Source organism: Vanessa tameamea, chromosome 31 (assembly GCF_037043105.1).
Source record: "Vanessa tameamea isolate UH-Manoa-2023 chromosome 31, ilVanTame1 primary haplotype, whole genome shotgun sequence".
Taxonomy (NCBI): Eukaryota; Metazoa; Arthropoda; class Insecta; order Lepidoptera; family Nymphalidae; genus Vanessa; species Vanessa tameamea.
Genome location: NC_087339.1, coordinates 2,337,898 through 2,359,685, shown reverse-complemented (window position 1 = coordinate 2,359,685; position 21,788 = coordinate 2,337,898). Strand labels below are relative to the sequence as shown.

The following is a 21,788-nucleotide window of genomic DNA, read 5'->3' as shown; positions in this document are numbered from 1 at the left end:
GATAGATCATAATAATGTACTACAGTATTGTACACCTTAAAAAGGGCATCAAAATCATTTTTTATCGTTTACTTTTTACGAGAAATAATGGCTTATTTTCGAAGCGATTTTAAGCAATACAGCATTAATACTTATCCAATTAAGTACCTTAAATACATTGTGCATTTATTATAGATCAATATGGCCCTGTACAGCGTGTAATTTAAATGAATATTTTCGAACATATTACAGATTTAAAACGCAGGGACATAGCGGTTTGTTTAATGACTGAAAAACTGTGAACGTTGTTAGACATTCTGTAGTATTAATTTAGTATCAGCATTGCACCCGTGCGAAGCCGGGGCGGGTAGCTAGTATACTAATATTCGTAAATGAAGGTATACGAAACAATCGGTTACTTTTTTATGACATAGTTTGGGGCACGATCATATGGAGCCGAGATGGCCCAGTGGTTAGAACGCGTGCATCTTAACCGATGATTTCGGGTTCAAACCCAGGCAGGCACCACTGAATTGACATGTGCTTAATTTGTTTATAATTCATCTCGTGCTCGGCGGTGAAGGAAAACATCGTGAGGAAACCTGCATGTGTCTAATTTCAACGAAATTCTGCCACATGTGTATTCCACCAACCCGCATTGGAGCAGCGTGGTGGAATATGCTCCATACCTTCTCCTCAACGGGAGAGGAGGCCTTAGCCCAGCAGTGGGAAATTTACAGGCTGATTATTATGTTATGTACGATCATATGGTAAGTGGTCACCACCGCCCATAGCGCTGTAAGAAATATTAACCATTCCTTACATCGCCGATGCGCTACTAACCTTGGGAACTAAGATGTTATGTCCCTTGTGCCTGTAGTTACTTGTACGAGCCGGTCTGGGCAGAACTATTTGTATCGAAAAACAGCAATATTTTCCATTGTTGTTTTCCGGCTTGGAGTATGAATGAGCCAGTGTAACAGGACATAAAACTTATCTCCCAATGTCGGTGACGCAGTTTTTATATTGTTATTTTTGAAGTATGTTTAATGTATATTTTTATTATGTATATAAGAAATAGTCTAAATTTACTTCAGCTATTGTATTAATATCATTTTTATAATCACAAGTAGAAACAAAATAAAAAGAAACATTATGATAAAAAAATAAAAAAAAATAGTCCAACTAACCCCACCCTCCCCATCTAATTTCCATGACTTTTCAATTTTCTTGTATATAAAAAGGACGCTTAGCTTTTCCAACATCAGTATAAGACAACTCGTCCTAAACACAAATTGAATCAAACATATATATAATTGCAAAATATGTCTTGTTTTGTGGACGTTACTTTTATCTTTATCGTATTTCTGTCATGTGTACACACGATGGCCGCTAGTGACATTATTAAGGTGAGTTTACAATCAAGATCAAGATGAAAATATTCTCCATTCAAGTATTAACAAAAGCACCTTTGAATCGCCATGTTTCAGTGTTGAATTACACCAAACCACCTGTTCGGAAAGTAGATTATAACTGGAAGAACTGGTAGGAAACTCAGTCCACCATTGTAATCACAGATAAAGAAACCAGTAAATACTAGTCCAAGCTTACATACATACAATAAAATTGGAGTGTCTGTTTGTAATATTAAAATAACCGCGTTTTACTAAATGCATATGTATGTATACACGGTACATATACCAGAATAACATTTTTTACAATTTTTGTCTGTCTGTCTGTTTGTTCAGGCTAATCTCTGGAACGGCTGAACCGATTTCGACGGGACTTTCACCGGCGGATAGCTGATGTAATAAGGAGTAACTTAGGCGCCTTTTATTTTAGAATTATATATAGAATAAAAATAAAATCACGCTACAATATCCATTAGCATTAGCAGCCTGTAAATTTCCCACTGCTGGGCTAAAGGCCTCCTCTCCCTTTGGGGAGAAGGTTTGGAGCATATTCCACCACGCTGCTCCAATGCGGGTTGGCGGAATACACATGTGGCAGAATTTCGTTGAAATTAGACACATGCAGGTTTCCTCACGATGTTTTCCTTCACCGCCGAGTACGAGATGAATTATAAACACAAATTAAGCACATGAAAATTCAGTGGTGCCTGCCTGGGTTTGAACCCGAAATCATCGGTTAAGATGCACGCGTTCTAACCACTGGGCCAGCTCGGCTACAATATCCAAATAACTTAAATTCAAACAACGCGCACGAAGTCGCGGGCACAGCTAGTCTCTAATATAATCGTGTATTGAGTAATATGCCTTATTTATCAATGTTCTTTTTTTATATAAGGCTACAATCACAGGGGATCTACCATCTTAATTGCCAAGGTTAGTTGCGCGTTGGTGTTTTAAGGAAAGGTTCATATTTCTTACGAGCGATAGTGACCATTTACTGTCATAAAATAAATATAAGCAATTAGATTTAGATATTTCATACGAATTGTTGAATTAAATGATATTCCCGATTCGGAAAGTAGATTCCACTTAGAAGAACCGGTACGAAAATCAGTATTATTTGTACGTTTTACAAAAGAGAAATCAAAATCAAACTCAAACTCAAATTCCTTTATTCAATATGGAAGCATTACACTTACTTACTGATAGTCAAATCAAACACTACCACCGGTTCGGTAAAGGGAATACCCTGAGAAGAACCGGCGAAAGAAACTCAGCAGGTCTTTTTATTTATTTTTTTTGTCAATCTAATTAAATAAATATATTGAATATGAATTGAAGTAGAATAGCATTCACGTTGTCATGGCAACCAAACCGCCGTGTAAAATTTCAACTCCGTAGAATAAGAATTGCTTCAAATTCAGTTTCAAGATTTGATTTAAACATAGAATATTATTATGACGTCAGCTGGGAGCAAGGACTACCTGATGGTAAATCACCACCGCCCATAGACAATGGCGCTGTAAGAAATATCAAGCATTCCTTGCATATCCAATGCGCCACCATTTTGGGAACCTTGTCATGTACCTTGTGTAAATGTAATTATACTGGTTCATTCACCCTTCAAAACTGAACACAAAGATACTAAATAATTCTGTTTAATCACCAAGTTACTCAGCTTGAAATCAAAATATACGGTATTTAAGCAGGTTTTTAATTTGATAAAAAAAAAACCGACTTCAAATATAACACAATTCCAAAACAAATTAATATGCACTAAATTGTAAAAAAAAAATCACGTATTCTTCTACAGCTTAATAATCAACTTACTTTTTCTACTAATCAATACGTGGGTACGATCTATGAGTTTACCACGCGAGAGGTACCTACCCACTTTAAATCTAACTCAACACATACCTACGAATAACAAACAATGATCAAAATATTTTTTAGAGTTCTCCTAAAATAAAAAAGTCTCCTGAAGTAAAATGAAATGAAAAATATTAGAATACTTAAACTGGACACAACTGGACCAAATAATGGGACCACAAGGGAAGCCCTAGCATTCAAATAAAAAAAAATCATCAAAATCGGTTCACCCAGTCGAAAGTTCTGAGGTAACAAACATAAAAAAAGACAGACGATTGATAACCTCCTCCTTTTTAAAGTCGGTTAAATAAGAAAAGTTTAGAATCGGAACCGATCCGACATCGGGTCGGAGTATATTTGTTTCTCTATCCGGTTCAACAAATTTCCTTACTATATACAATTTTTATCAATCAAAAAATAGTGTATATTTACATAACCACCTTTATGTATGTAGATGAGATTTATGCCAGTTCACTCTACTATAAGCCGCGTTAAAGAACTTCGTTGCAAAAACCAACAGTTTTATCAGAACGTGAAAATTTGTGTTCACATCTAATAGACATTACATGAATTTGTACTGTTACTTAAACCGTCAATCCTTAGTAATATTTCCGAACACTCGATTCTGGAACGTTCGTAACATCAGATTAACTATTAAAGCTAGAATCTCAACGCTCATTGGTCGGCCATCACGTCATCGACTACCGCCGACCAATGGCCGGATTGATCAGCGTTTCGGAATTATTTACGGGCTTTTTTATAAACGCTATCACAAGCTATAAATGTTTTGACATTTGTAAGGAGACGGTATCTTTTATTGAAATCACCTTCTAAACTATGTTGGACAAGAGTGACTACTGAGTTTCTTGCCGGTCCTTCTCGGTAGAATCTACATTAATTTAATAATTGTTATATTCCTGACTGATTCACTCTTGCGTTCGAAAATTGATAACTACAAAAATAATAAAGTACAAGATTTTATATGATTTGCTGGTAATATTATTTGTGTTTTTAACGTTTGCGTTTGTTCTCAAGGACGACGAACTCGACAAGGGCGCTCATAGTGAACGGGGAGCCCTGTGGTTTGGTCCGAGGTTGGGCAAGCGGTCACTTCAATTCGTCGATGAAGATAACAGGTACTCTAACGTGACAATAATGATGATTCTTATTATGACACAAGCGACCCGCTCCGGCTTCGCACGCGTGCAATGCTGACACTAAATATACTACAGAATGTACTGGAACGTTCACCGTTTTTTAGTCGTTAAACAATACAAAACCGCTATGTACCTGCATTTTAAATTTGTAATATCTTCGAAAATATTCATTTAAATTACATGCTGTAAAGGGCCATATTGATCTATATCAAATGCAAAATGTATTAAAAGTACTTAATTGGATAAGGATTAATACTTTATTGCTTAAGATTTCTTCGTAAATAAGACATTATTTCTCGTAAAAAGTAAAGATAAACCACAATAACAATAAACCCAAGACAGACATATACCATCGGACCGTTTTGTAGAACTTTATAAGGTGTACAATACTGTTGTACATTTTGATCTATCTCGTAGGGTTCAGCCAGCGTTTGCAATGTAAGCGCAAAAAATATGTTTATTTACGACATCAAGTTACAATACTCTAAAATTATCCGTGTTTCTCTACTATATTGTGCATGTATTATACATATAAACCTTCCTCTTGAATCAATCTATCTATTAGAAAAACCGCATCAAAATCCGTTGTGTAGTTTTAAAGATCTAAGCATACACAGGGACAGACATCGGGAAGCGACTTTGTTTTATACTGTGTACTGATATGTAAAAATTGGTATAATCAGAGCCGTCGCATCTCTAGACGTGATTACCAAAAGGAGTTAGGAAATATTTCTTACCATAAAAAATATCAGATAAAGTTGTATCTTATAAGCGGGTTTCGCTGAAGTAATTTTCATTCCTCTTGCAGCCAAGCCATTTTGAAGCTGCTTGAAGCGGCTGACGCTGTCAAATATTATTACAACCAAATGCCGTACGAGATGCAAGCTGATGCTCCACAAGCTAAAGGTATGCTACCGACTGTTGGATTTGGGCAAATGTGGACCAACAGAGCTCTACTATAAATACATACATTAACAGCCTGTAAATCTCCTACTGCTGGGCTAAGGCTTCCCATTGAGGAGAATGTTTTGGACCATATTCCACCACGCTGCTCGAATGCGGTTTGGTGGATACAGATGATGCAGAAGTTTGTTGAAATTAGACACATGCAGGTTCTACACGACGTTTTCGTTCACCGCCGAGCACGTGATGAATTATAAACACAAATTAAGCACATGATAATACAGTGGTGCTTGCCTGGGTTTGAACCCGAAATCATCGGTTAAGATGTACGCATCCACATTGAATAAAGGAATTTGATTTCATTTGATTTGTCTTGATTTGTACAGGTGGGAATAGATACCACCCACTCAACAAAGCAATATTTGGTTCTAGCAGTTTAAAGGATGAATGAGTAGCAAAGGTACAAGAGATATAACGTCATAGCTACCAAAGTTGGTGGTGGATTGGCGTTGCATCGAAATTGTTGGCATTGGTTAGAGCACCAATATTTATGGACCGTCATAAACTAAGCAGTGCTAAAATTTATGTATGAGTCGTGGTCACCGATTTTTAAATGATTTTGGGATGTTTCTTCTATTCGAATACGTCTTATTAATAAGTTATTTTCAATGACAGTTACTAAGAAAGTAATCTTCACACCAAAACTTGGACGGACAACCGATAACCAAGAGAAGAGATTCGAAAACGTGGAGTTCACACCAAGATTAGGGAGGAAGTTGGCGGAGAAGATGGCGGCCACGTCTGACGATGAAAGGTATTGAGTAAATTAAAGTTACAGCCTGTAAATGATACACTGCTGGGCTAAGGATTCTTCTCCCTTTGAGGAGACGGTTTTCCGACAGGCTGCTCCAATTGGGGTTGGTGGATTGTGGCAGAATTTGATTGAATTAGACACATTCAGGTTTCTCACGATGTTTTCCTGTATAATTACCATTCATCGTATTTTCTACCGCCAAACAGCAATACTTTTTTGTATTACGGTTTTAAATGTAACTACAGTCATAAGAGACAATGTCTTTGTTGCAAAGGTTGAAGAGATATTGATGTTGAAGAGGTATTTGCACAACTATTTGAAAACGTAATTCTCTTGTAGGACAATGGACCAACCTGTTCTGTCATTTAGGAATTGTTACCAAAACCTATTAACCAAAAGTTCAGCTTGAAAGTGTCCCAAAAGTTGCATATTCAATTCTTCGTTCTCTTTTCAGTTACTATCCAGAATCTGTCAGAATGAACATGCGTTCCAATTATTTCTCACCGAGACTCGGAAGAAACTTCAACTTAGCTAACAAACTTCCACGTGAACTCATTTATGGTAAGTTTATTTTATGTTTGAGCTTTCTTTTTTTTAAGTGACAATCGATGTTGGTGCTTTGAAAAATGTTGAACATTCCTTTCAACATCCTGAATGAGCTGGCATTTCCTACACACTTATAAACCTTACCAAAGCAGTGTGTCAAAAGATTTTAAACCTTTTATAGAGTAACAGCCTGTTAATTTCCCACTACTGGACAATGGCCCCCTCAACAGGATTCACATGTGGCAAATTTTCGTTGAAATTTGAAACATGCGGGTTTCTTTACGATGTTTTCCTTCACAACTGAGTACGAGACGAACTATAAACAAAAATTAAGGACATTAAAATTCTGTGGTGTTTGCCTGTTTTTTAAACCACGATCATCAGTTGAGATCTATGCTTTCTAATCACTGAACCATCGGCTCTCTAACCCATAGAACAAGTGCAATTAGCCCAACAGTTGGACATATGGTATAATTATATTTCTTATATAGTAAATAATCTCATAAATATCATTTCTTCCAGATATATATTCAGAGCCCCAAATAAGAGTCGCGAGAAGTTTGAACAGGACGAAATCGTCGAAATTGTAAATAATTATAAATTGATGGAATTACAATGTTTTGGACAAAGTGTATTTACGGTGCTAGCTAATAAAGATTATCACGTATAATTATGTTTCTATTTATTTATCCTTACCAATTGATTATTCCGACCATTCTAGAAATATTCATAATAATTATCATACTAAAAAATTCAATTTTGCCAAAAGTAACTGTAGAAAAATTGGTTTTGCCAAAATTAACTGAGGAAACTTCTAAACAAAATGCTATCATCACGCTGTGTACGATATTATTCATTCTAAAAAAAATAGATTTTACTAAGAATATTTAAGGTACGATTATTTAACAAAACGCTCTAGCATCTCGCTAAGATAGATTTTTATCCATTCTAAAAAATCAGATATTACAAAGATTAACTGAGGCAAAACTCTAAACGAAATACCAACATCTCACTAAGTTACTGTCTTTTCCATTTTAAAAATTTAGAAATTGCCAAGATTGACAGCGAAAAACTCTTAACGAACAGTCAGATCTTTCCGCATTCGTCGTGATCTGTCTGCATTAGTCTGGATCTATCCGCATTAGTTTAGATCTATCCGCATTTGTTTGGACCTATTAGCATTCATCTGCATCTATCCGCATCCGAGACAAAACTCTCAACGAAATTCTAGAAATTTCGATATTCCTCATACTAAGATAAATGATAAATAGCATCTCCACGAAGTCTCATACCGCATCAGTCTCTACAGAGCTCCAAGGAATTCAAATAACCAAACTAATAACCAATCAGATATTGTTTAGTGGAAAAAATAATTTCAAGCAAAGTTTGCATTCGCCTGAATTTCCTTGTTCTTAATATCTATTGATAAATCATCTCATAATGGATGCAGGAAACAACCTGCAACCCGCACGTAACGGATATTAAAGTAAATTTGCGATTTGTGATCCAACAGATTTGGACCAACGTGCTCGAATTACGATATATATATTTTTAAATCTATTTTTAATATCCTTTTTATTTACGGTTTCATACCCAAACATATTTTAACTGGCAGTTAAAATAAATATAAAATGTAAAATAAAACGACCGATAACAATCGTAATATAAAACGAAAATGTTTTATTTAAAGCATTTTATCCGTGTATGTAAGTATTGCATTGTATTAATTTTGATATTTAATAATTTATTTTAGTTATCAATCGTTGAGTTCAATGTTTAGTAATTAATTTTTAATATTTGACAATGATTTTAATGTTCATTAATTAATTTTAATGTTTATCAGTTGATTATTATTTTTATTTTATTTTTTTAATAGATGATAATTTTTTAATCAATTGAATGAGATATTATTGAAATCAAATGTCTAATTTATGCCCTTCAACTGTTATTATAATGTATATAAAGTTGATTTTACCACGAAAGATCTATTTGTTAATTTCTGTTATTATTATTATTATTTACAATGTATGCATGTATGGAATAAATAAAGCGATATTATTATTATTATTATGTAAATATTGCAATAAATTCACTTCAAGATTAGCGAAAAGTTAGATAAAATTAAAAAATAATCAATTAAAAAAATTTAATATTTAATATATGTATGTTTATGTCAACGTATAATTGTAAGTACCGTTAGATTGTAATCTATCTAGCGAGATTGTGAAGCAAGACCGGCAAGAAACTCAGTAGTTACTCTTTTTCAACAACGAACCTAACCTAACCGAAATATCATAAACTATCGAAATTTATGACGAATTATTTTGACTTAAATTATCGTTCACAATATTTCGGCAGCTTACAACCTCGCGAGATAGATAACAATCTAACGGTATTTACAATTATACGGTGATATTTATATCGACCAACGAACCACCAACCCGCATTGGAGCAGCGTGGTGGAATATGCTCCATACCTTCTCCTCAACGGGAGAGGAGGCCTTAGCCCAGCAGTGGGAAATTTACAGACTGATCATTATGTTTATTATATTATTTATATCGATATTATTTGATAGCAATCAAAGCTCAGAACGCTTTTTATGTAATAAATGTTGACAGCCTAGCTAACATGCCATTTGATGGTAAGTGGTCACCACTGCCCATAGACATTGATAAAAATATTAATCACGTATCATCTACACGGTATCATCTTGCGAACTAAGACGCTATGTCTCTTGTGACTGTAGTTACAGTGTAGGCACCTTTTTAACCTGAACATAATAATGCTATGTATGTTACTGTTTAGGGGAATATGTTATGAGTGGGTGGTATTTAGACGGTCTTGCACAAAGTCCTGCCACCAATCAAAACCTGTGTGTTCGTAAACGGGTTGTGATCGAATAGCCCTTTTAGTTTTTCTGAGTTTGCCACACAACGTGATGAAAAACTTATAGAGGCCACAACACGAACATGAGCAGATTTTTTGTTTAATAAGTATTCATAGGAACGATCCTATGCATAATTTTTTATACCTTGAACTTGACATAAAAAGCTTGAACATAATATATACAGGTATAAAAAACAACTACCGTACAAATTATAGCTACGTGGATTGGTGGCAATACTATAAAAAATTTGATTGATACGAATAGGAATTGTCCGATTGAATAGATAGATAATAATCAACCAGTCCTGATCTCATTGGAGACATATTTTTACTACCATTTTAATATTTCAGGTGTGTATTTCTCGATACTCGTCAAGTTATTAAGCGGTTATCTTCTATTCGCTGCAAATTTCGAAGATTTCCATACGATCGCTAAAAAATTAGCTGCCGATAAACGACCTGTAGTTTCAACGAGAAATAATCCCACAGGCCCGGATAGCTATTACGAATACGAAGACGATTACGAGAGATCATATGAAAGCAGACCAAAGAACAATCACCAGTTAAATAAGAAACGCCAGAAAGCCACTTCAGACACAGATACAGATCCTCAAATAGATTTCGAAGAATTAGTCGAAAGAGTCAAGATAAGAATTGAGAAAGAACTTAAAGATAAATATTTGAAGAATATAAAACAAGAGAATGAGAAAAAAGGCGAAATTGACGACAATAATGAAATGGTAACTAATAAGGAAAATAATAATTCTGACACTTTAAAGCATAAAAAACAATATAAACAGAAGAAATCAAAAGTAACGGAAGGAGTTGAAGAAACGTCACCACCAGAAGACGACACGGAATTTATGGATGAAATCACAGATAAACGTCAAAAACTGAATTCGAATAGAACTCAAACACAAGAAGTTAGATACGAATACGCTGATGCAATGTTTGAAACGACACCATCGAACAAAAGAAATAAAAAAAAACATATTTATAAAGAAAAAGGTTTTATAGAAACTCCCGCGGAAGAGAAAAATGAGGCTATGGCCTTTAAGAAAATCATCATGACTAAGAAAGACAGCTACGAAGATTACAAAATGCCAGAAAAGGAAACTAATATTTACTCGAGTTCAGAGAAGGCACGTCAGAAATATGAAAATACGAATAAAAGATTCAAAATCGAACAGAAACGTCACAGCAACGACAGTACCGAATCTACGTCACGTCAAACCAGAGCCAGCACAAAGAGACTCAAAAGTCATGGTAAAATTAAATCTAGAACGAAAAAAACAACGCCAAACTACGATTACAAGGACAAAACAAATTCCGACGAGCTTGAAACGAAAACAAAGAAACGCGACGAGGTCGACGAAACGATCTTAACATCGAAAGAAATTACGAAAAGAGCTAAATCTGGTACAATGCTACCAACACGAGAAAGATTTAAAACTGTAACGCCAAATTACAACGCAAAACTGCCAACGTTAGTCGAGAAATATGATTTTGATGAACCTTTACCGGAGAGGGATCGCGAAAGAGAGGATTTAAAATACTACGGCAACCCTCCCGCTCGTGTCAATAAAAAAATACGTCTAGTATAAAATTATCAGTTTATTAAATTATAGAATATAGAAAACTTAGTACTGTTATATAAATTCAGACCCTAAATATTTTCTATTCAACTAGGCTCTTAAAAGCACTTTTGAATCATGACGCAGTGTTGAGTCAAATGTAAAGCTACCACCGGTTCGAAAAGTACCGTGGTCACAAGGTCTCCTGGGGTCTCAGTTGGTATGGGGGTCAACAAGGATTAATTCTTGGACCTTTTCTATTCCTCATATACATAAATGACTTGCCCTTTCTTGTTGGGAACAAAAATGATATAGTATTGTTTGCTGATGATACCTCTTTGGTTTTTAAATTAATAGGAAACAGGTACAGTATGGCGATGTAAACAATGCTATGTCTGATATAGTACACTGGTTTAGCGTAAATAATCTTAGGCTAAAATTTAAAAAATTTGATAAGGAACGCTTGTGTCCGAAAGGTTATACTATACAATTAGTGAGTTTATGTTTGATAGCACACCTTGGGAATGAAACGATCAGCTCCTGGCTGTTTCTATTCATATACAATTATGTATCTAATTAATTTGACAAAAATTAACAAAAAGTTATTTTTCAGATCGCAGATTTTACTACAGCTTATTAAGTCTGTATTAGGCAGCTTTTGTGATATTGATTCGTTGGTGGGAGGCACCCGACGTGACGGGGGGTGGTGGCATGCGCGAGGGCTGCGCGCGGTACTGGACAGTATTTGGACATTGCAGCGTGACTTTATCATAGCCTAAGATACTCCTTATTCATCAGCTATCAGCCAGTAAAAGTCCCGTCAAAATCGATGCAGCCGTTCCAGAGATTAGCAGCAACAAAAAAAACTGACAGATAAAAATTGTAAAAAATGTTATTTCGGTATATGCACCGTGTATACATACAAATGCCTTTAGTTAAAAGCGGTTATTTTACTATTACAAACAGACACTCGAATTTTATTATATGTAATAATAGATTATATGACCAATAAAATATATATATATATTTAATATATTCTTTATTGAATATTGTGTAAAGTATACTATAACTGAGTTGATCCAAAAACATTAAATTAAACAAGATTCTAACCAAAGATATTTTTGATAGGAAAAAGGTGAGCGTAAAAAAGTAAATTGTAAAATAATTTATCGTATATTGAATACAAATGTTCTCATATATTTAAGTATGTATTATCTATACTAATATCATAAATGCGAAAGTAACTCTGTCTGTCTGTTTGTTGCTCTTTCACGGTCAAACCGTGGTACGACTTGGTGGTAGCTTTGTGCAAGTCTAGGTACCTCCTACTCCTCAGATATTCTTGTTGTATTCCGGTTTGAGAGCTAGTGTATCTACAGGCACAAGGGACATAGCATCTTAGTTCCCAAGGTTGGTTACGCATTGGCGATGTAAGGAATGATTGTATTTCTTACAGCGCTATTGTCTATGGGTGGTGACCACTTACCATCTGGTGGCCCATATGCTCGTCCGCCAACATAACGAACTAATAAACCATTGAAGCGTTTTTAAAACAAACGACGACCAACCCTTAAAAGGCGAGCGAAACCGCGCGCGACTACTAGTTATATTAAAATCAAGGATTGCAATCAATTTTATACTAAAATTAAATGTAATATTAAAGTGTCTAGTTCGTCAATAGAGGTTTTCAAGGTCAACGGTCAGTGCCGCTTAGCGATGTAAAAAGTCGCCGACTGAATCCTGATCAGGGCCGGACCGTAAGATAAGAGGGTCCAAGGCTAACACTACTTAGGGCCCACCTAAGACATATCTGAACGTAGACTTGATACCATACGACCTGTTTAATTTAATGAAGTCATGGATTCTTTCGTCTATTTTTGACTTTGGCTTGACTTAGCTGGGGCCCGCTTGAATCCACGGGGCCCTGGTCTGAAGCCCAAAAACCCTTGAACTGGGACATTGCTAATTGCTAATATTCTATTAAATTGTTTTCAAATGAAATAAAATCGTTTGTGTCAAGGTGCTTTAGGAATGTTTTTGGACTTCGCTAAGGCTTTAGAATGCGCGCGACACAAACGTCTTGGGGCTTGGCTCATTAACACACCAATAACTTTTTAAATACTTATTGACGTATATTTTTTTGAAGTACTCGTAGTAAGGCTAAGTGCTCACAACTTATTGTTAAAGATTATAGTAGAACCAATTTGTAAAAAATAATTTACCCCTAAATTAATTTTTAGATGTTTTTAAATATTAATAATACCATCCAATGGAAACTAAAAACACCAATCGAATACGTTTAACTTTCGCGCAATATATCTAAGAAACAATTTAACTTATTTTTTAATTCGTAAATTATATATTTCTAGATCACTGATGTCTATCGACTGCACGACCAAACTGTCTCAACGAGAAGATTCCTTTTAAGAGGTCACAGAGGAATTAATTTTTTTAATTATAAACACAATACTAAAAATATTTATTACAATTATAAACTCAGATCGTAAAAGGACGAAAACTGCGAAATGAGGACACATTTTTAAATATCATTTCGTTCGATTTTAGCTGATCAACATTTGTCTTTAAAAAATACTGTTATAAAATTTGATACAAAATATGCTCGTAACATATATATTTCTTTATTTTATCCCGTTATGTTTGTGCAACGATATTATAATTCGGATCCCACTGAAAATAAACCCCAGGAACCCAGTCAGCCATTACATACATACAAACCGCGGTCTGATGCCGTTATCTTTGCAGAACTTAATGGAATACACTGAAATACCCCCAGAATTTAATGCGTTGAGTAATAAAGAAATTTCATTTGATAGACGTCGGAGTTATCTTAATACACATTACGATGGGTTGTTTCAATGTCGAAGAACTAGAAAACGTATTGTCTAATAGATAGGGGATCCAGAACTGAATTTAAAGGTCTGGGCATTGGCCCATAAAGGAGTCGACCCCTCTTTTTTATTTTAGAAGTTATTTTGAACAATATAATTTCTTTCATTGGGGTCAATAATTTATTTACACCTTGATTCAGTAACCAGTAACTTTCAAAACAGTAATTTAACGATACCTAGATATCTAATATATTACAATTGTTAACTCTCGGAATCTCCATTATGAGGCCCCTGTTTTGTGGAGCTAGGGAAATTACCCCCTAAATCCGGCCGTGGTGTAAACCTGGGATTTGCCTTTACCTGGTGATCGTATTTACAAATCAACCAGCACCTAATCGTCGTTGATTGTTATAAATATTTCTTAATTCTAGAATATTCTGAATACCCGGCGTCAGAGGTAGACTTCTACATAAAGAATTCCATTGAAATAAATATAACCTAATTAATGTACCGAGTTCCAAGTCACCATGATTATTAATCCATCTTTAACAATCATAGTCATACTTCAGCTAATTTACGTAAACCTTTAATGAATTACACACGTGAACCTTCCTCTTGAATCACTCCGTCTATTGCTGAAAATCAGATAAAAATCCGTTCGATAGTTTTTGAGTAAATTACCTTCAAAAAGACGCAACAGGAGAACTCTGTATTACGAAATGTTATAGTGCTTAATTGGTCTTACTGTGTTCGTTGCAAATTTAATACGTGAATTAAAACAGACTCTGAATTAAATAAAATTTAATATCTCCTTATGTGTTAACACTTGGACCTTGGGGTAGTTTTGTAAAAATCTTCTTTAAAAGTATAACAACCGGCCTTATTTCCACCAGAGCCGTCTCAAGCTATGCTGGGGCCCTTGGGCACCCAGGAATTTGGGGCCCTTTTGGTAGATATTTACTACCATGTACCAATAATTTGCTTATAACCGGGCCTTAAGTATAGTTTCCAATAAACGGTGCGGTAATTTTCGTAAATTCGTAGGAATCTGATTGGTTGTACAATCTTATGGCTATTTTATAGCCATTTTTGATAAATATTTTAGTTATTTCTTACAAATATATCACTTTCGAATACATACATCAACGTGAGCACAAACGTGTGAAGGAAATTGTTGGTTCTTCGGGGCCCTCTCAGGATGGGGGCCCTGCGCACGTGCCCCACGTGCTCTATGGTAAAGACGGTAATGATTTCCACTGGTGATAAAAATTTTTTTACTAAGAGGATCGGAATTTCGATTCAATTAGAAATACTGCCAGCATTCTTGCCACCATCCGAGGTCATGGTTTGTACAGTGACTGTTTTTACTTTTGATTTGTATATAGTTAAAGACTTAATTTTAATTTTTATGTTAATAAGTTTTTTGTGTATGTTGGAGGAGAATGAAATGTTCAAATAAAAAGCTTGTTAAATTTATTAACGGTTTTTATTTCGTCATTTTAATTTTTAAACAAATGTGGAACTAGGAGTATGTCCCTTTGATAACAGATATGTGAATTAGATACTTGTAACCCAAGGGACGTAATTGGCTAACTCACCCAACCAGAACACGTGAGGTTTGACAGTTATTTAGGAGATACCTTATCTAAACAAATGTCTAAAACTAAAAAAAACAAAAGCGCGCTGATCTTAATTAAATATTACTTAGTGTGGTAAGGTTCTGTGCATGCCCGTCTGGGTAGATCACTCATAAGATATTCTACCGACAAACAGCAGTACTCAGTATTGTTGTGTTCATGTTTGAAGGGTGAGTGAACCAGTGTAACAACAAGCACAAGGGACATAACATCTTCGTTTCCAAGATGGTGGCATATTGGCAATGTAAGGAATGGTTAACATTTCTTACAGCGCTATTTTCAATGGCCGGTGGTGACCACTTACCATCAGATGATCCATTTACTCGTTCGTCTACCTATATCATAAAGAAAGCAAATAAAGAAACTCTCGATCATTTAAATGAGGCCATTTCCTCATTTAAATGCCCAGTGGTTACAGCATATTCATTTAAACATAAGTTTGAGGGTAGCCTTTGCAGGTACTACAGCTTTAATTTTAGGATTTATCATCCGTTCATCATTGAAAAAAATATCTTGAGGAAACCATCATGTGCATGGATGCTCCTATAAGGTCCCAACCCCTTCGAAAGAGGGGTGGTCTAAGCCCAGTATGACACTGGCGACTACTACAAGTGACATCGTAAAAATATTTAAAAATATAAAAGTACATCCCTTTAAAATGCGTTCCGCTGGGCAAAGTTCAGTTGCAGGGCCAGATAAAAAGAACTTAATATGTGTGTCGGTCTGTGACATCGTAGCTCCTAAACGGATGAACTAGTTTCGATATTTGTTTAAACGGTGACTCGACTGAGAATAATTTTAGATATCTTTATAGAAAATCTGTTTAGATCTTTTCTTGTTATAAAAAGAAATAAATTGGATTAAACAAAATGTTTTAATTTTTTAATAATAAAAACAATTATTTTTTTGTTACCTTTGATAGATTAATTATATTTTTTATAAATATTTACGTAAATGATGTCAATAAATACTGTTAGGTTCGTTTGTCACAGTAGACTTTATTTAAAAAAATAACTCGCTGACATTTAATGTCAAAATCTTAAATCAAAATAAATTCATTTAAAAAAAATTAAACGTAATATTTTTTTAAAATCCTTTGCAAGATGTAATTATAATATTAATAATTATCTAAAAAATGACACGACATACAAAGAAAATCGTAACTTGTAAAACAGGAAAACCAGACTTTTTGAAATTTCCCCACGAAGTGACAGCAAATTTGGCGGGAAATTTTCTCTTAGTAATAATCATATTTTTATTTTTATACTGTTTTTACGCTTTTATAAGACCTACGAAGCAGAGGACGAGGGGACGAAGTACCACGGATAAAAAAAGACGCCATGTAGTAAAATATAAACCTTTATTGTTTTACCAATGTTAGTACAATATCTTTATAGTGTATAAATAATGCTACAAACAAATACAACAATAAAAAATAAATAATTTTAAATAGTGTTTTTTTAAAGACGAAAGTAACATTTTATAAAGCCAAGAAAATATGTTACAACCATAACGTAAGCAGAAAACTAATACTATACATATTTCTTAGTTGAATCAACTTTAAAAAATAAACAAAATAATTTTTGACAGCTGACAGTTTAATTTTTTTATTCTTATTTAAATGTTATTTTAAACACAATGGGCAAGGCAATAACCTCACAAGATATATTATTCTCTAGACAGAGACAACACGACTATACCTTACATTTTTCTGTACGTCTGTAGTAAGAAACAGAAAAATAGTTTATATAGTATTTATTTCACTATATCTATGTATATAGGTTAGATTTTATTTGAAGTTAATCATTATGGGAATGTATCTATTACATATAATAAGTTCTCGTCTAAATCTTTTTTTATAGTATCTATAATCAAGATATATATAATATATATAATTAAATAGCTCAGCGACACAAAACTAATACCGAAAGGTAATTTAGCAACACAAAGATTGTTAGCACGTGTGGTTGAGCCATTTTTTTAAATATCTTATATGAATTCAACCTACTATTCAAACAAAAAAAAAAACAATTTTAAATATGACATATTTAATTTAAAATTTAATGTCTACACAGAATTAATTAAAAAAATATATTAACATGTATAGCCATAGACCATTGCCTGTTCCGAACTTTAGTAAAACGGAGAAAAAAAAACTTAAACGTCAAATTTTGACAGTTAACATTTTTAATCCTTAATTAACGCCTTAATGGCTTCTAAGGCATACAGTAATACATAATATAAATTCAATATTATGCAATCGGGTGTTGTATGTTGACAAGAAACTATGTCTTGGTTTCTTAAAACGAAGTTTGTCACATGAAGTGTAGAGATAAAGAAAAGTAACCCGAAAAAGTTTAACTAAATATATATCATAAGGATTCCATAAATTTCTAGAATGTTCCGTAGCTAGAGGGCATTTATAGAAATTAACATTTATGATTATATAATTATGATATATAAAAAAAGTATCATCGGACGCGGTTGGAACGAAGTTGCTTTGTCTATATATTATGTATTAAATCCAATTTGAATTAAAACAATAACAAAAAATTAGTTTAATATTATTAATATGTGTTCGATATATCGAAACTGATCTAAAATCATTTTCGCCGCATCTAGAAAACTATGAATATCGTTCTGGTACGTCAAATTCAAAGTACAATAACATTGAACCCAAATAGTCGCCCTATCTCTCTTTAACTTTACAGATACCCATCTGTGAGAAAGAGATGAGGCGAATGTTCAACCGATTCCGATATAACATTCGTTTCATCTCTTTCCCACATACCGTACAATGTTACACGAATACAGGGCGACATATGAAATCGGATGTCAACACCGATATTCATACAATAGAAAGAGACAGAGAAAAAGAAAGAGAGGCAAAGCTCACCTGCAGCTTCGTTGCCTCGTAAGAGTTCATTCCAAAAATAATTTCTAAATAACGCCATTTTCAGGCCAATGTAGTTTTCCCTCTAATTCCGTTCCTTCAAATTTCCTCTAGCTGCAGTTCCTATGTAAATTTCATACGATTTGACACTTTATACATGAAGGTACTTTTCATTACCCCTACCATTGTTTATTACAAAGACTAACTACCATGAGACCGTTATAATGTCAGCAATTATAATTAACTATTGCTATTTAGAATCCATCTCGACTTCGTATGAACGAACTTCATACAAAGTAACCCCCTTCCCTTTAAAGTAATATTTTCTCAATGAACGTCCTTCCGAAAGGAGTATTTATTCTAAATTTCAATTCATTCGGATCTATCGTTTCGGATATCTCGTGATGAGTCAGAGTTTCGCTTATTTATAATCTGTAGTACACATTCCATATCAATCATCGACAGATCCGTAATAACATAATAATTAGTATAAGATTTATATTTTACATGAATTTATATTATCTGTGTATTTATGCATCTGTCATCTCGAGTGACAGACATCGCGAAAGCGCGGGAAAATAATATATATAAAATTGGCGCGCGGTGAAGTTCGTGTGTGCACGGCGAGCTGATATTTAAATATAATATCTATTTAATGGTATTTTTTAAATCGACCTTAAATGAGAACATTACGCATATCAAAATAAATTATTGAAAAGAAAATCGAAGTATGAAAAATATATAGTCTAATTTTATTACATTCGTTCATTTTTTTTTTTTAATAAACCCCTTTATAAATATTGGGTCAATGTTTGAATTCTTTTGACATGACATTTTTTTTTTTTCTACAGATTCACAATATGCATGCAGATACGACATCGATATTACAATTTGTATAACTTTAAATGTATAGTTTACATATAAAATTATACACTAAACTGTTTCCTGTTTATGTAATAACTGAGTTGATAACAACTACATACCAATAATTTTTGTTTTAAACAGCTCGTGTTTATTTAAATATTTTAACATTATGTCTTAAATAATGATATACAACAATAGAAATGACCAAAAACAATCTGCACGTTAAAAATAAACCGTTACTAAACGAAATCATAATGATATTTTTTTTTTTTAAAATGTTAACAGTTTATACAATATAGTAACGTGAGTTAACTTCCCTATTCCAACCACAGATTGCATAAAGACAATTAAACTTTGACCTTGAACTGAATGACGTCATTGTTCGAGATTTGATAAACTGTGGTGTTCATTGTGGATTCGTAAATGACGTTTTAAATGTCGCCGAAGTTATTCGAACTTTGGAAGTTAAATTAAAGTTTATATAACTATTTAAGTGGAAAATATATTAATGAAGAACTGTTTGTAAATTATTTTCAATAGATATAAAAATTTTATTCAAAATTGAATTTCGATTAGCAACGGTTTGTTTTTGACAGTTTATTTTTTTAAATATGAAATTTAACCGCCATATTTATCATTGTGACAGAACTTGGATTCAATCATCATTGGACGCCATCTTGGATTGTCTGTGTATTCTTCAGTATGAAAGAATACTGACATTAAACTAATATTGTTTATAAAACGCTTTCGACCGGAAAATAAGTCTGACTGTGTTTTCAATTTCAGTACAATTTTAGTATATATTAAAAATAATAAATATATGATATAATTATTGAATTCATTCAGTAATATATATTTAATTCGCAATAAATAAGGCGATTATTATTTCATATAACTTTTAATGAAAATATACAATTTTTTTTGTTATTTATTTTGGTCTTTAAATATATTAAACTAAAAATTTTAAAGTTTCCGTATAGAGTCACAAGCTGCTTCGGCTTGTTGACGGGTAATCTGAAAAAAGAAAAATACATATATATATACAATATGTTAAAGTAATTGTAATATACTTCACTATTCACTTGGTGGTAGAACTATGTGCAAACCCGTCTGGATAGGTACCACCCACTCATCAGATATTCTACCGCCAAACAGATTAACAGTGTAATCACAGGCACAAGGGACATAACATCTTAGCTCCCAAAGTTAGTGGCGCATAGGTCATGTAAGCAATGGTTAATATTTCTTACAGCACCTTTGTCTATGGGCGGTGGTGACCACTTACCATCAGGAGGCCCATATGCTCGTCCGTCAACCAATGCCTAAAAAAAAATATAAATGCAAAAGTAAATCTGTCTGTCTGTTGCTCAAGGGCAAACTGCTGAACCGAATTTGATGAAATATGTTTTGAAGAAAGCTTGAACTCCAAGATAGGACATAGGTTACTATATCACGTTTAGCGCTTGACGATCAACTACTAAAGCGCGAGAGAAGCTTCGAGCGACAACTTGTTAAAAAAATTGATTATTATTAATTATTTATTATATAAATAATCACCTGTATGTTTCGCAACATCGTTGTCTTCCTGTGGAGGAAAAAAAAAATTATAAAACCTTTTCACACAAGACATAATTATTATAAATAATATATATTTAAATATACATTTTATTGTACAGCGTTTTTAGACTACTTTTAATTTAATTAACTCAAATACATATCAGAAATCCTATTCAGGCAGGTCTTCTGACGACGATTTCCTTTAGAAAGAAGCTTGATATAAATTAACACAGAAAAATTAAATTTCAGTGCTCGTCTTATGATTCACAGCTTAGGGTTAAGAGTCACGTTTTCTATCCTTGAGATTTCTTTTTAATAAACTTCAGAGCAGATATGGACCAGAAGATAGGACAGGTCATGGGATGGGACCATATCAACCCAAGACGCAGAGGGTGCAATGAACCCAGGCACCGGGATCTATAACTGGACCACATCGCGTAGAATCGAACGAAACGCGTAAGCGCCATGAAATTCCCGGCGCTTACGACGTTTCAGTCGCGAGAGTACTCTCCTCTACAAGCAGGCTGGCGCTGTATGTTTTAATACTTTGATTAGACGACATTACGAAGAATTATCGCTGCAGCGAAATTTAGTTATAACTAACATTTACATGAACACGTCTATCGTTGAATGATAATGGCTTTAACCCCCCATCCCCCCACCCCCTAAAATGTGAGTTCCGATATCTACTTCTAGACTTACTAGTATCGTCTTGCTCCTGTGCACAGTTAGTGTCTGTTGGGGGAGGCTGCAGTCCGGGGAGACGCCTATGGCATCGTATATCTCCCGCAGCATCACGAGCATCGTATCTTCGGACTCCCTGGGGGTTAGAATATATCATGATGAA

The 21,788-nt window shown here is 33.9% G+C and overlaps 2 protein-coding genes across 2 annotated transcripts in view; one reads left to right on the top strand and one right to left on the bottom strand.

The window, feature by feature from the left end:
- Positions 1-1,263: 1,263 nt before the first annotated feature.
- LOC113399216 (PBAN-type neuropeptides-like) lies at positions 1,264-7,350 on the top strand. Its single transcript, XM_026638296.2, has 6 exons — positions 1,264-1,388; positions 4,296-4,396; positions 5,226-5,323; positions 5,996-6,134; positions 6,589-6,695; positions 7,203-7,350. The coding sequence occupies exons 1-6, from the start codon at positions 1,305-1,307 to the stop codon at positions 7,268-7,270; spliced, it is 597 nt and encodes a 198-aa protein (XP_026494081.1). The 5' UTR covers positions 1,264-1,304; the 3' UTR covers positions 7,271-7,350.
- A 12,400-nt stretch (positions 7,351-19,750) lies between these two features.
- The window catches only part of LOC113399209 (uncharacterized), a 100,277-nt gene continuing 98,239 nt past the window's right edge, over positions 19,751-21,788 (bottom strand). The window contains exons 18-20 of the mRNA XM_064220072.1: positions 21,644-21,761; positions 20,942-20,969; positions 19,751-20,398 (exon numbers count right to left, since the gene is read on the bottom strand). Coding sequence (XP_064076142.1) covers positions 20,367-20,398; positions 20,942-20,969; positions 21,644-21,761 — 178 coding nt within the window. The 3' untranslated portion in view covers positions 19,751-20,366. The remainder of the gene's footprint in view (positions 20,399-20,941; positions 20,970-21,643; positions 21,762-21,788) is intronic.